We start from the raw sequence: 14,743 nt of genomic DNA on the forward strand, positions 1-14,743 counted from the left end.
CTCTGGCAGCTCACCATCCAAAAAACCACGATGATGAACTAGCTGCTGGTCAAAGTCACCATCTGCCAGGACAAACCTTGCTCAACATTCAGGCTGTGCTGTTGCTCGAAAAAAACAAGAATCACAAGCCAAAGAGCAGTCAATGGACTACTGCCACTGTTCCAGGCAAGGAGTGACCAAAAATAACCTGAACCACACTCAAGAATTGATGCACGGTAAGAGTATACAAATGGAATGGAAATGTATTACATTTCTTCAAATACTTCCCATTTCAAAACATTTTCATCTCCCTAAGCCAGATACAATTTTTAGCCTAGAAACCTGTGGTTTGGCAGTTACATATACTAATTACATCAGATTAAGCAATCAGCGAATCAGTGACATTTCATGAATGTGAACTGAAATTTCAAGACTATAACCAAAAATTTAAAACAACATGAAGCTCAAAATACATTAAAGAAAAAATGCTAAGAGATCACAAAACATGCAAGGCAAACCAACTGTCAGGAAATTTTATATTTCCATCATCTAAACATTACAGTGTGTCAGATGGTGATCAAAAGCACGTGTTTTATTAGCTAGAAATACAAAGGCATCCACAAATCATTTAAAATTAAAAATTCTTAGGAGCATTTTTGATGCAAAGAGGTTAGCTTTATTCTGTACTTTATTACTATATACATCCAGCTGAAATAGTCTCAGGCGTGTATAACCCAAATTCTACAGAAGAACAGAGAAATACAGTAACACTAGAATTGCTGCCCCAGAGTTGTAATCAAGATCAACACTATAGCTGTCATTTGAAGTGATGAAGTCTTCAATGTGAAATATGTTTTAAAACTGGTTATATAAATGCATACACACACACACACACATACACACAGATTGATCCTGACATCCCTCTTATAAGTTAAAAAACAAACCCCAAAACATTAGCTAGAAAGAAAATGCTTCATAAGGTAATGGCTTGATAAGGTAATGGAAGAAATGTATTTCTTTTAAATACACAATTGTTATGCTGCATTACTAGTATTTGTAAAACTTAATCTCTATTTGACTAAATTGTGATAAAACCAACTGACCAGTTTTCCTCCACCAAAGATGGACATTAGTGTAGAAAGGAAATTCTATGTCCTGAAGTTTTCATATAATCCACAAAAAGTATAAAGGCAGACAGTGGTTTTGACACTTAAAAAATGACGATATTCTGTAATAGCACTTCCTCAACTGAATGGTAAAGTTTTAGGTGGCTGGTAGACAGCTGAACTTTTAGAAAAGTTAACACCTAACTCTTCAAACTGGTAAATATTACTTAAGGACTAACAGAACTTCATTACAGCTACTGACCCAATAAAAAGAGGTAGTCATCCTTGCTGACCTATGTTCAAGACTCATCAAAACAGGGCATTTTTAAGAGAGGAAAAATCTGGTGAAAGACATCTATATGGGCTAATAATACAAAGCCACAAGTGTAGAACCTCTGCCTACATTTCGCATGAGGCTTGAAGAATTTTGCAGTGCAGGTGTCAAGTACCAAACTACCCATACAGTGCACCACACAATGAACCCAGAAGATTAAGCAGATATAAATACAACTTCCAGACTTTTTTATGCGAGGATCTGGACTGTTGAATATAAAAAGCCTTGCAGAAAATGGCCAAAACCCCTCAATTCCTAACGGTCTCTGCAATGGTCAGCAGCTGAAATATGGAAACAATGAAAATCACCCACAGCTACCACTAGCATGTTGGTGAATCCCTGGAGAGCAGTGTACATGCCAAAGAATGCCACCTGGAACTGAAAATTACTAACCACAAACTTAAAATGACAGTAACAGGCTTGCCAGAAATCCACATATACTGACATACCCTGCAGACTGAGAAACACAAACCATTCTCCTTTTCTCATTACTATCAAAACCTGTGTTCTGGTTATTTTAAACCACCAAAATTCCAGATAGGAAGCCAAGCCACATTTCAGCACGGCACAAAGCACTAACTGTTTTCAATCCTATATTCCTGATCTGCACAGGCAAAGCTCCTCTGGTCCCACCAACTACAATGGCATCAGGATCCTGACGAAATATGTTTTCATACAGCAAATCTGTCTCACAGTTTGAAGGGAGGGTAACTAGAAGTCAGCAAAAAGAAAAATTACAGCTATGAGCTACAAGCAGGTGAATTACTGCTGTCATGGGGGCTAGTCAAAAGACATTCCAGAATAATACAGGGAATACAGAGCAAAGGTAGGAGGTCAATGAGGAGGATGGTCTGGGGGCTTCTTCCTAGAGATACTGAAAACAAACTTCCACCTGTCCTCAACTCAAGCAAAGGTTCCCTCCAAAAGGAGATTTTCCAAGGAGGACTGCATCTCTTTAGAGTTCAGCATTTTGTAGCCGAAGGAGAAGACACGGATAGACAACTCAAGTAAGTAACTGGATGCTGTACAAGCTGCATAAAGTGAAAACTGAAGCTATGGGAGCAAGTAGTCTGTACATCAGCCAGCAAACAGAGCACTGTGCCAAGTGGGGGCTATGCAGGCCAAAAGATATCCAAATAGAGTATTTATAAACATAGCATGAACTGAATACAGCATGCTGTTAATAACTGCACTTAGTACACAGGTCAATTACTTTAATTAGAATGCACTACTCAATAATAGAAGGAATGACATTGTCTTTCCAGATCTCATTGGATATATATTCAAAAAGCTGTAGTTTGGATTTGGTTGCTTTTTAGTCACAGATACACACAGTAATGCCTGCTACAGAAAATTGTGTGACAAATCTAGTAGTGGAGTTCAGATTTTAAGCATTCAAGCCCAAGAAAGTCTGGACCCTGGAAAAGGATTACAGGCATTGAAGCAGCCCTACCCTGAAGTGCCAACACCTGCTGGGGAACAGTGTACAGAAGTCAACATGTAAGGAAGGAACTGAGAACAGGAACACACTCTCTGTATTGCACGACCTTGAAATCCACAAGTAACCATAAGTTCTTCCAGGGTTCACAAGACACCAAGAACCAAATATTCGATAGCTGTAGACTCACAGGTTGTAGGAAAGGACTTCCAACCCAACTTTAGTAGCGGTCCATGACAACCTACAGAAGACAGTACTCTACTGGGGGACGACAATGGACGGACACCCCCCAAGTTTTCCCCTAACCTCAAAGGAAGTTTCCAGAGGCCCAACCACCCACTACATGAACTCACCAGAGGTGTGCTGTCTATAAGTTTATTATGATACCATTCTGACCGGTTTAAGGTGACATTTGTTGGATTCTGCCTTCTCCACGCTGCCACCCAAAAACTGGCACCTACCAATAAAGATCCCTCTTATGACTTATTCACTGGCTCTAACGACTCATTGATTGTCTTTAATGAAGCCACCCTGGGAAATGCTACATCAAGTGACATGAAACAGCATTACATGTGTTATGTGATCTGACAGGACGTAAGGCCTCTTTCTTCCTCCAATAAATCATGGTACTAAATACAGACTGGTGACTGTATACTGTTTGGAAAATCATATTGTGAGCGGATGCATTTGTTTTATCACAGTAAAACAAAACTTCATGGAGTTAACCCCAAATGGCTTCAGTCAGATGGGACACAACAGACTCTTAGCCAGATCCACATTTACGTTAGCAGTATTAAAGAATACAACTGATCCTTTCATAACCAGAAGGATCTGGTAGTATGACTAAATTCAAGTTTGATGAGGTATTTTTGTTTGACAACTAGCGTAATCAGACTGTGATGTTTGCTTTTGGTTTTCACCTGCATCAGTTTATTAACAAAATCAGCTTGCATATTAACAGATAAAATGATACAGCAACTTTGTGACAGCTGCAACACACAACTTCAGCAGCATATCTGAGGTAGGCTTAATGAGTAATCTTTGTAGGATGCCAATTTAAAATTAAGCTTGTGTTTCTATAAATAATATATACTGGCATAACTACTGGAAATATACCAGTATTCTTGTTCAGAACAGACATGCATAATACACAAATTTTTCTAATGCGGGAAACAGCAAACCAACATAGTGTTTGACATTTTTACACATTAAGTAAACACCACCAAAAATATCTGCCAATTTAAAAACCAGAATAACAAAAATGTAAACCCAATAAATAAGGAGTGTTCAAATTCTACTCTGAGTAAAGCCTATGGTCCACTGAATTCATGTCATACCTCAAATCACCGCTGTATAAATCATTAACACAAACAAGACTATTCTGAAAATACAGACATCAAGGAGGAAAGACTCAGTGTGCAAGTCTCAGTAATGGTACCAGAGATCAACAGATTTCAGTCCTATCCAAGCTGAAGACCATAAATTGTATCTAGTAGAATGAGACAAAATAAATTAGGTAGTATTTCTCCTGCAGAATTACAAGAAGACTTTGAGTTGTTATGCTCAGTGGTCAACAGAAGGAGTCTTTCCCATGTTTCAGTCATTATTCTTTAAAAGGGGACTGTCCAACCAAGGAGTCTCTCCTTAAAGTTCATCAGTAGTACCTATTAAGCATGCTCAAGCTGTTTGTCAAATCAAAGGCCAGCCTTCTCTGTTACAGAGAAACTTCTTTCACTCCCCCCTCAAAAAGAATCAGTAATTTCTAGTAAATTCTACTAGCAATGTTAGCCATTGTGAAAACCCTCATTGTCACAAAGTTTTGGCAAAACTTAAAGGGGGAATGGCAGAAGTTTATGTTACATATAAACCCAAACACTGAATGATTTTATTTCATCTTAGCACTTGTAGCCAGCAGCTGGATATAAAACAAGTAATTCTGAGGCACATCAAAACCAAATATTTTCAGCTATAGTTCCTAATTCTTTAAATTCTCAGGCTGTATCACTTGTATCGTGTATTTTTCTTGATTATACTATATATGCTTTCATTTTGCATTTATGAAACATAATAAAGCTGCCAAATGTTAATAAGAAGTCAAATGAAGTACCTGTTCCAAGTAGTTTTAGTAACTCCCTAAAAGGGTTAATGGAAAAGAAATTAGACTAAGAACTTTACTCGCTCAAGTAAATGCTGATTAGGAACCAAAGGACCACTTAGGAGCACCTAGTAAAGAGACGATATAAACTCAGCATCTCACAGATGTTAGATTTGATTTTTTTTCCCCAGAACAACCTCCTCTGCATTCCCTCCAGCCAAGAGACGCAGAATATATTCTGGAAAAGGACTTTTTTTTTATTTTTTTTTTTAGCAAATGTCTTTTATTAAAGGCAATGAGTGAGACTAAGGAAAATGTAAAGGTAGGCAAGTCATTCTTAGCTACTCTATTCTTAATTTGGTTTACTGTTTCTGGAGGTTTTTTGAGTTGTACAGGTCTATAACCTAGTTTACAGACAGAGAACTCTTACCTTCTGCAATTAAGAAGCTCGGGGGGGGGGGTGTGTGTGTTAAGAAAAGTACTTTGCTTGCAGAAAAATTCTGCAGTAAATTCCAGAAAACAAATCTGCACATGCTCTTACAGATCAAGAATGTTATTTGATTAAAAAATAGAAGTAATTCATCAGAGTTCAATAGTGCCCTAAAATTCAAGGCTTTCAATCATTTTTCAAGAATGACATATTTCCTTGCATCTTGGCTGTGATACTCCAAGCTTTCTTTATTCCTAGGATGAGGACATTAGTTTCAGAAACTCCTGGGCATTTACTATTATTTTCATGCTAATGTCATTGTATTTCTCACACTACCCTAACACAACAGCCAAGTAAACATAAGTTTCTTGTGGCCTGTTTCCGTACCTCCCTAAAAAGAAGTTAGGATAAGTAATCCTGTATTTTTTTGACTGGATTACAGTGACTCTCACATGTCACACGGGACTTTTGCATTCCTTACCATTAAAGACTTTTTTGAGCCAAGATCTTCAAAGTGTCTGTTGAAAAGTGGGCTTCTCTTGTTTGGACATTAATATCTAGTATTCTTTATGGCTTAGGTTATCCAAGGGACTGGCAGACATGAGTCAGGCCTGAAACCTTAAGCAATCTAAAAACGGCATTAATAGTGATGTTCAGGCAGCTGGATCCCAAGTTGACCAAAAATGTTTTGCATCTATCTTACTACAGGATGACCCAAAGAAAAAAGTTCAGTGATACCTGAAACGCACTATTTCACTTACCCCACTGTTAAAGATCACCAACAGTAAAACGCAAAAAGGGGAAAAAAAAAAAAATGACCTGGTCTGTATCTTAAGCGGAGTGCTCTGAAAAATGGATTAGATTGCCATTCTGGTTTCTCAGTCTGTACCAGGTAAGAGCTTCCCCACATGCCAGAAAAGAGCAGAGGCCACAAAGCAAGTCATAAAATCATATGCTTCAAATCTGGCAATAAACTACCAGTGGCAGTAGATTAAAATAATAAATTCTAATTCCAGGAAATATTTTACAGTACATTCGAAGACTTTTAGAAGCACCATAATTGCCTTTAAAAACAAGGGTATTTTTAACCAGCCACTTAAAAAGAAGAAAATCAAAGGAGAGAGGTGATTTAAAGCAGACAAATCCTATCATTTTATTTCCTGTGTGCTGCCTAGAGGCTATAAGAAGTTAATAATCACACTAATTGGGTCCCACTGCGACAAAAAAGATGCAAGAAGCCAATGGTGATAATTCTGGCAAAAAATGACTACTTTCCTCCCAGCACACAGAGAAACATTCCAACACATACTGAAACGTATGCTGAATACCAGTATGTGATTTCTGTTCTTGTTCAAAGGGAAACTTCTGAGTGAAGCTTTCCTAATTCACAGAGAATATTTTTACTGAAATAACAAATCCCCTGTGGGTATGCAATGCTGCAGCTCTACTATGATGAAACCTTCTTCCTCAAGGAAAATTGAAAGCTCTTGAAATATTTTTGGCAGTTCAAGAGAAGCATATGTACTTATCTCAAGTACATATACTCTCCTTCATACGGAGAAGGTAAACTAATTCTGCACTTAAAATATTCTGAGAGTTTTGTATACTCTGAACGAGCCACCTCCCTCCATTTCTTACAAAGTTCGCTCACACTTCTAATTTTGTCCTTCCCCCAGACTAAATTATTGCTCAACACTTTTTGATACATAATATGCTAACCTGAAGAAATACATAATTCCTGAGCCATAGACTATGAAAAGATTACCGTCACATTAATCTTTTACTTCAGAAGTCTCTAGGCATGTTCACTGGAAAGAGGCTTGACAACTCCATTGACCTCCCATCTTGTAAATTCTGGACCAGTCAGTAATACCCAGGTGGGACTAAGTATGACTGAGTTTACCTGTCTATTACCTTAGTATCTCCTTTTGGATTGCTCTTCCTCTGATGTATGTCCATCAGGCAAGCGGGATTTACAAAGAGAAGAAACAGAAACTAGAACATAGTCACTCTGAGACCAAGAGGAACTGAGTTCATGCTCCACGCTGCCTAGAAGCATCTGACATTTGGAGCATTTTTGCTCCATGTTAAGTTCTGGCTGTAAACCAGAACCACAGGTCCCAGCCAGCAAGGTTGGAAAGTGGCCCAAACCAAAGATCACTTAGTTGAACTTCAGCTGTCCGGGCATCCAACAAATACAACTGTTTATTTCCAAGTCTTTTATGAATTAATAGGCACAATTTCTACAACATGACTGCACTGGCAGTGTTTCCTCTGCTGAGACAAAAATAAGAGAAAGGATAAGGATGCCAACACTGCACAAACTTACTTTGGCCCTGTTTCTGTTGACAAGTAACTTAAAATCTTGGAATAGCACAGCAGAAGTCTACAAGTTTTATAAATATAGAAATCAAATAAATATGAAGGGCTCCTCTACCACTTTCTAATACATGTCTTCATATAAACTTAGTTTTATATAAATGTCATGAGCCACAAATTAGTAGACAATTGCTTACATGGACAGATAAACAAGGGAGCTGTTTGGCAATGCATTACAAAGTGTAGGAATGCCTCAATTCTTCTGAGTCAGTACGAAAAAAAGTAATAATTTTATCTCTACCATCAAGCTTTCTGCTACTGCTGCAATGTGCTGTCACAGAAGCTAATCATTTCCCTGCATCTGTTTGCAAATAAAGATCCTATATAGCCTGAGACAGTATGGGAAAAGGAGACCCCCTAGAGTGTGGGTACATCTCTCAGCAGATTATGTTTCAGGGCCTTACGAGACATCATCTAAAATGCATTTAATGAAGCATCTTTAATCACATAACCAACACCTGTAAATGCTTTTTCATATCTATGTAACAGACTTTAAAAAATTCAAAACGTACAAATTGATCAAATTTGTCAGTTATGATTTTAGTGAGAATCCTGAAAACACTTGCCTTAAACCCAATCCTGCAGGGGAAGACTCTAAGACTATTAGTATGTTGATCACACTATTAGAAGGAGCACTGAGTCATGGATTCCAGAAAGCAGCGATGGAAATATTAAGCACTCACATTAGGAAAATAAAAATGTACTTGTAGAATAATTTACAAATAATGAAACTACAACTGTAGCACTGTTTCATGCATTTAATATTTTTTTCTACCATAACCACTGAGAACATTCTTTTTATTTACCACAGACTTCACCAAAAGCTGGCTTATCTTACTTTTAAAGCAATCACTGAGAATAGGATCTCTGAAGTCTTTTAAAAACGAATAGCAAATAGTAAAACTAATTAGATATGCAGTGAACTTTTATTTTTTTTTTCCCTTTTGGATAATTCTGCTACAACAGATAAAACTGGAATTCAGAAATGCAAAATATCATACTAATACCCATTTTTGTACAGTTTTAAGCATGGCACTCTCCTGGAACGGTGCATTAATAGTTAGATCCGTCCTACTCCACTGGCTGTATCATTATATGATGCTTCAGCTGTCTACATTTCATGAGTTCATGTTACTAGAGACATTACAGTCTCCTTCCTGACTCATCTGTACTCCAGAGCTTTCCATCCTAACCAAGAAGAACTGGAAGTCCTTTAAGGAGCTTATGGAGAAAGAACAGTGACTTTGTACTGTTGCTCCATGGGCACTACAGCTGCACAGCTCTTTCAGTTGCCTTACATGCAGTTGAAGACCATGCGTTAGGGTCTTTCTACATTACAGTTGTATTTTATGATTTGTAAAAAAAAAAAAAAAAAAAATCAAAAAAATCATAACAAAAAACCACAAACCACCATTTCAGATAATTTAGATATTAGACACATGAGAACACACATTTTTTCCCTCCACTTTTCTGTGTCTCATATGCCTTTTATAAACATATCTGATGTTGAAAAATTTTGATTATTCAGTCATAACTAGTCTTCTGGCACTGAGCTCCACCTGCTGACAAGTCTTTGAAATATTGCAGAACCTCCGTAACAAGTCTCGGTTTTATCAGTGGTGAAAACCATATAGTTTTAAATACATATTCTTAAAAATAATGGGTTTGCACCTTTACAATATCTGGTTTTATCATGTAAGGAAAAAGGGGAAGACATATTAATGTGGCATACAGATTTTACTGTATAATTACTAAACAAAATGAATTATTATTTTATATTAACTAAATCTATTGCCAGGCTTAAGCACTCCCTGAATATTTCCTATTCTGTAACAACTTCCAAGTCAATATTGAAGCTGTAATTTTGAAGTCTTACTATGATATGCAAACCACCATCATTGTACTTAATTTCCTGAGTAAATGTTTAACTGGCACTGCATATTCCAAATATTCCTGATGTGTTTATTTCTAATCAGTTCATGAGACATACAGAAGTTTTGTTGTTGTTTTCTTTGTTTTAATTATGGCGGACTACTGCCGTGGTCTGTTGGTCATATTAATACAAGAATAGCATACATATCTCAGGACAAATGACAGGCCATACCTCCACTGACTGAACATCTAAACAATGAGAAGTTACTTCAAAGCTTCCAGTTACTAGTTAATTTTTGTAAATTGACATAATATATAAAAATTTGTATGCTACCACATTTTTTAAAAAAACCCCAGCTGTTTACAAGGAATAACCAGCTTTCCCTAGTATCTATCTCCTTAATTTAATATAAGTATAGAACGAAACATTAACAATGATTCTCCTGATCACATAATGCACAGTAACATAACTGCATAACTGTAAAGGGCTCAAAGACATTATTTTAAACTTGTAGCACCTTCAGCATTAAAATTATCTCTGACTTGTATGGTTATCTCAGTAGAAAAGTATAAATATTAGAAACAAGAAAATACGTTTTATTTTTCTACATATGATGTCAATATTGTTAAATGCAATGCTCAGGAATGGCCAAAATTAGAATTTTTCTAACTCCTTGCTATGCTATCATGATTGAACAAAACAGAATCAGAATCATCCAGCAATTTCCCTTTTTCTTGAAATGTGTACATGAACACCAATACACAGCTAGCATTCACAAACAATAGAATAGGTTGACCAAACTAAACCATACTGAAAACACTAACAAAATATGAGACTTCCTACAGTTAACAAAGGCAAAAAAGAACAAGAAAACAAAAGTTATAACACACACGTAACATAACACTGTCTATAAAACCACATGAAACAGCATGTCAGTATTTCATTCCTTGTTAGCATTCTATTGTACTGTTACCTAATGTAAGAGATGGAAAACAAAACAATTTGTGAACTATTCCACTATGAAACTAGCTGTATTTATGATACCACATAAATAATTAGAGTCATGAAACTTTACAAAATTGTTTTGTATATCATATTTTTAATTTTAAATTACCAAAAAAAAAAAAAGTCCACTTGTGACTGAATACATGAAAATTTACTTCATATGCATGCTCACAACACAAGCCAATTATGATTCTGTCATTCTTCGAAAAAGAATTTGTAAGACAAGTGTTTACAATGAATTTCTGAAGAGGAATAAATAACCACATTCAAATGCAGTATCAGGCAACATTTAGATGAACTGCATTTAGATAAAGAGGAGAAACCTAAACAGATTTATAGTTGAAGAAAAAACAACCCTCTTGAATGATACCAGGATGAGCAATCAGCAGCAAAAACATATTGCTGATCATTTAGCAGCTTTATAATTTTAAGGAGTTTAAAAAAAAAAAACAAACTATAAAAATCACCAGGATGCTTATTTATACGAACAGCCCACCACTGTATTATTTTTTCATGTTGAGATACAGTCAAGACTGCCCACTCAAGGTAAAGCAATTTGCAAAAAGTTTAAGTTAGACTGCAGTTGCATCTACCACTTTTTAGTCAATTTTACTAGGACAGGATATCAACTTAATAAATAGTTAAACAAAACTTAAGTGGTATTTTCCTGTCTTAAATAACTTACTCAAGTGAAATCACCTAGAACTTAAGTCATGTTGTTATTTTTATGTTGCATACGAATCATAAGGCTAATTCCTCTGAAGCCAAAATAGTGACATTTTTGTTACTCCCAGCAAATTTAAGATAAGCAAAAATGTATTTCTTGCATCTTTCTAGAAATCTTAGTATGTATATCCTCCAGGGGAAAAAAAAAAAAGATATAAATTATCATAGATAACTTTCATTAAAAAAAAAATTAAGAGGTCAGAATTCTTGACTGTGTATTGTACATATATGCAAGGATTATTTTCTGCCACCTATTGAGACATTTGGATGCCAGAAGACAAATTCCAGTAATCTTGAACTAAGGTGGAACAATACCATTCTCTTGATTAGACTCATCATCTCAACTAACCCTTACAGACAATATTCACTAGCACTATATGCAGGATATTACATGAAATGACTAATAAGGTAGCCTACCCAAAAAAAATTCCAAGCCTCCTAATCTTTCACAGTCATTATCCTGATATCTCCTGTCTCCTCCTACATCTTTTTGTGCTTTATCAACTCCTCCTAGATCATGACAAGCATACAAACTTTGCAAAATAATGTTTTGTACCAGTGAAAATGGCAATCACCTGCTAGTGCCTTGTAAATATTAAACAGTAGTAGTGGAAGCAAGAGAATACTGACAATTAAGTACAACTCTAGAATGGGAATGGAACAAAAAATAAACTTGGTTCCACAGATAGAGAAAACAAAAGCATTCCTTCCAAATACAACCATTTCATTATCATTTCACTGAGCTACTGCTCTGTCGGCCAAAAGAAATGGCAGGCTAAACCTCTAAAGAAAACAAGTCACAAGCATATCATACATGTCAAACCTAATCCATAAAAGCAAACACTACTGCTTGTCCCTTTAGTAAACTGGTACTGTTTGTTTGCTTTTTTATGTGGCCTATTATCTCTACACATAGCTGCATACAATTGAGAAAAGGAAGTCACACAAAATACTATTTAAATTACATGGGGTCTCATCATAGCACAAAAAGTTTCTTTTGATTATTAAGAGGATGTAAACATTTAAAAATAAGTTGCAAAGAAACCAGTGTTTGTTTCCGTTTAAAGAAAAGAGTAATTTACCGTACATAAAATTCAGTTCTCAACTACTCTATGTGTGCAGCGATTCCAACAGCTTTTATAGTTTTCTATCTACAGCAGTGAATGTATTTCTTCAACACAGCCAACGAAATTACCAATAGCTACTCAGTCATGTTTACTAAAACTGCTTAAGGTTTTATACTTTTGATTATAGAATAGTCTAATGAGAACCTAAGCATCAAAAGTACAGAAGACCAAACCAAGTCCACAGACATACAGAGGGCGTTACAAGTTATTGCAACTGTTTTTCTAAACAAGTCTTCACAAATGCAAAGTAAAGTTTATTCACTTCAGTCATCCCTGTGATTATCTTGAGACTTTGATCCCAGGACTAAAGTACAATAGCAAGCCTGCACAACTCAGTAAAACAGATATAAAACTTACCATAGAAGTCACTGATCTGGCATCTTCCTCATAATTCACTACAGGTGGTGGCTCTTTCCCATCATTCTCTTGCACCTTTTGTTCCAGTAGTTCCTTCTGGGCTGCAAACTTTGCCTCAGAGCATCTTAATTGCTGAACTGTGTGCTTAAGTTCTTCCAGTGCTTGCTTTTGGCTCAGCAAGAGTACAATACTGCAGAGTAAAATAACAAACAATTTAAAAATATACATAATTTAAAATACATACTTTGTTTCATAAAATTAAACTCACCTTACATCCAGTATAAATTCGTCTAGTGTCAAGTTAGAGATATCTGTTGTCTCTTCTGAACTGAAAGGTCCTCTACTGCACAAGTATTTCTGTACTGCAGTCTAACATTCTTCTTATGATACTAGATAAATTGAACTCTATGAGGAGCCGAAGACAACTTTTTTCTTGTCTTCTGCATGGCTCTTATGTTTTTATGCTCATGTTTTTATGGCTTTTCCCTGAATAACGCTCATACCGCTGAATACTCCAAGACAGACATAATTCATTCATTAATAAAGGACAAGCAGATTACTTAGAACATCTACAGGTACCTAGATGACTATTATCCCTGAGAACTGCCAAAACCAAAGATGGGCAGAAGCTGCCTAAAAGACAGAACCATTCACAGTACAATACAGACACCCTTAAAAGCACTCAACTGGAGCCCAGTGACATGTGGTCTATAAAGAGATGCAGAGTTATCGCAGTCTGCAAGAGCAGATAAGGGAGGCAGAAGGACCAGAACTATGAAAAATGAGGGCAGTATAAAGAAAAATCACGGTATTCTGTCACTCTGTATCTTCAGGATAATCCCTTGAAGACAGTCTCTCCTGCAAGACATACCCTTGGAGAAAAAAATAAATTTAAAAGTCGTTGATGTTAAGATTGTTCCTTCACAAACTTATGTTGAGCCAAATGACTACTCAGACAGTTTCCAAAATGATAAGGGAACCATCTGTCATAAAATCTTCATTGGCAGGAAAAGAAAAAAATCATATCCCTACAGATGAGCATTGTACTAAGTCATCGAAGAACAGAACTCTGCACAAATAGCAGAATGATCATTCATTTAAAAGGTTAAGTATGATGTATGAAGACACAATTAGAGGACCTGAAACTGAGGTTTGGCATGAGACTGCACACATTTAAAAGCATCACACAACGAAATGAACAATTACCCTGGCATTATCCTCAAGATAATGTTCCTTTGTCTAGTTCTCATTATGAGAGAAAAAAGCAATCACTCTGTGAAAATGACGGCCTTCCACTATCAGCAGGGCTTTGGTGAATACACATTGGCTAGAATGACAACATCCCAAATACTGAATGGTTTCAATTCATCATGATCCAAAGATAACAAGACATACCATGCAAGTTAAAAGTCACAAGCTATTCTCTTTCCCGAACAGTGGCAAGAGGGATTCCCGTCTAATTCATTTGCCCAAATCCAACTTAGAATGCTCCCCATTCCTTCTATGCATGAGGAATTAGAACGTATAAAATTATTTGCCTATGGCTTGCATGAGGGCAAAATTTATAGCCCTTGTGGCTAGCAGGAGCTGCTAGCAACCCCACAGTGTGAGAACTTATGTGAAAAACCCTGGCGAGACCAGAATAGAGCAACAGGATGGGAAGCGGTAAAAGGGTGAAACAAATAAAAAACCAAATATTCAACATGCTACCATGTCGTAAGGGCAGATGGTATGCTTGACATACACATATATAAATAAAATAAAATTAAAGCACTCTCTGGGTTGCAGGTGATACCGCCATTTGAAGGCAGAAAGGGATATTGGTGCCAGACTAATAGTACCAATACAGCCAAATATTGAGGAGGAACACAAAATCAGAGGCCTAGAGATGCAG

The 14,743-nt window shown here is 36.4% G+C and overlaps 1 protein-coding gene across 6 annotated transcripts in view; it reads right to left on the bottom strand.

The window, feature by feature from the left end:
• The window catches only part of FER (FER tyrosine kinase), a 174,647-nt gene that overhangs the window by 106,309 nt on the left and 53,595 nt on the right, over positions 1–14,743 (bottom strand). For all 6 annotated transcript variants that reach the window (XR_008463672.1, XR_008463673.1, XM_054184659.1 and 3 more), the window contains one exon: positions 12,850–13,039. Coding sequence is in view for 4 of the 6 variants with exons in the window: in XM_054184659.1 (XP_054040634.1) it covers positions 12,850–13,039 (190 nt within the window). In the remaining 2 variants the exon portion in view is untranslated. The remainder of the gene's footprint in view (positions 1–12,849; positions 13,040–14,743) is intronic.

The sequence above is a fragment of the Rissa tridactyla genome, chromosome Z (assembly GCF_028500815.1).
Source record: "Rissa tridactyla isolate bRisTri1 chromosome Z, bRisTri1.patW.cur.20221130, whole genome shotgun sequence".
Classification (NCBI taxonomy): domain Eukaryota; kingdom Metazoa; phylum Chordata; class Aves; order Charadriiformes; family Laridae; genus Rissa; species Rissa tridactyla.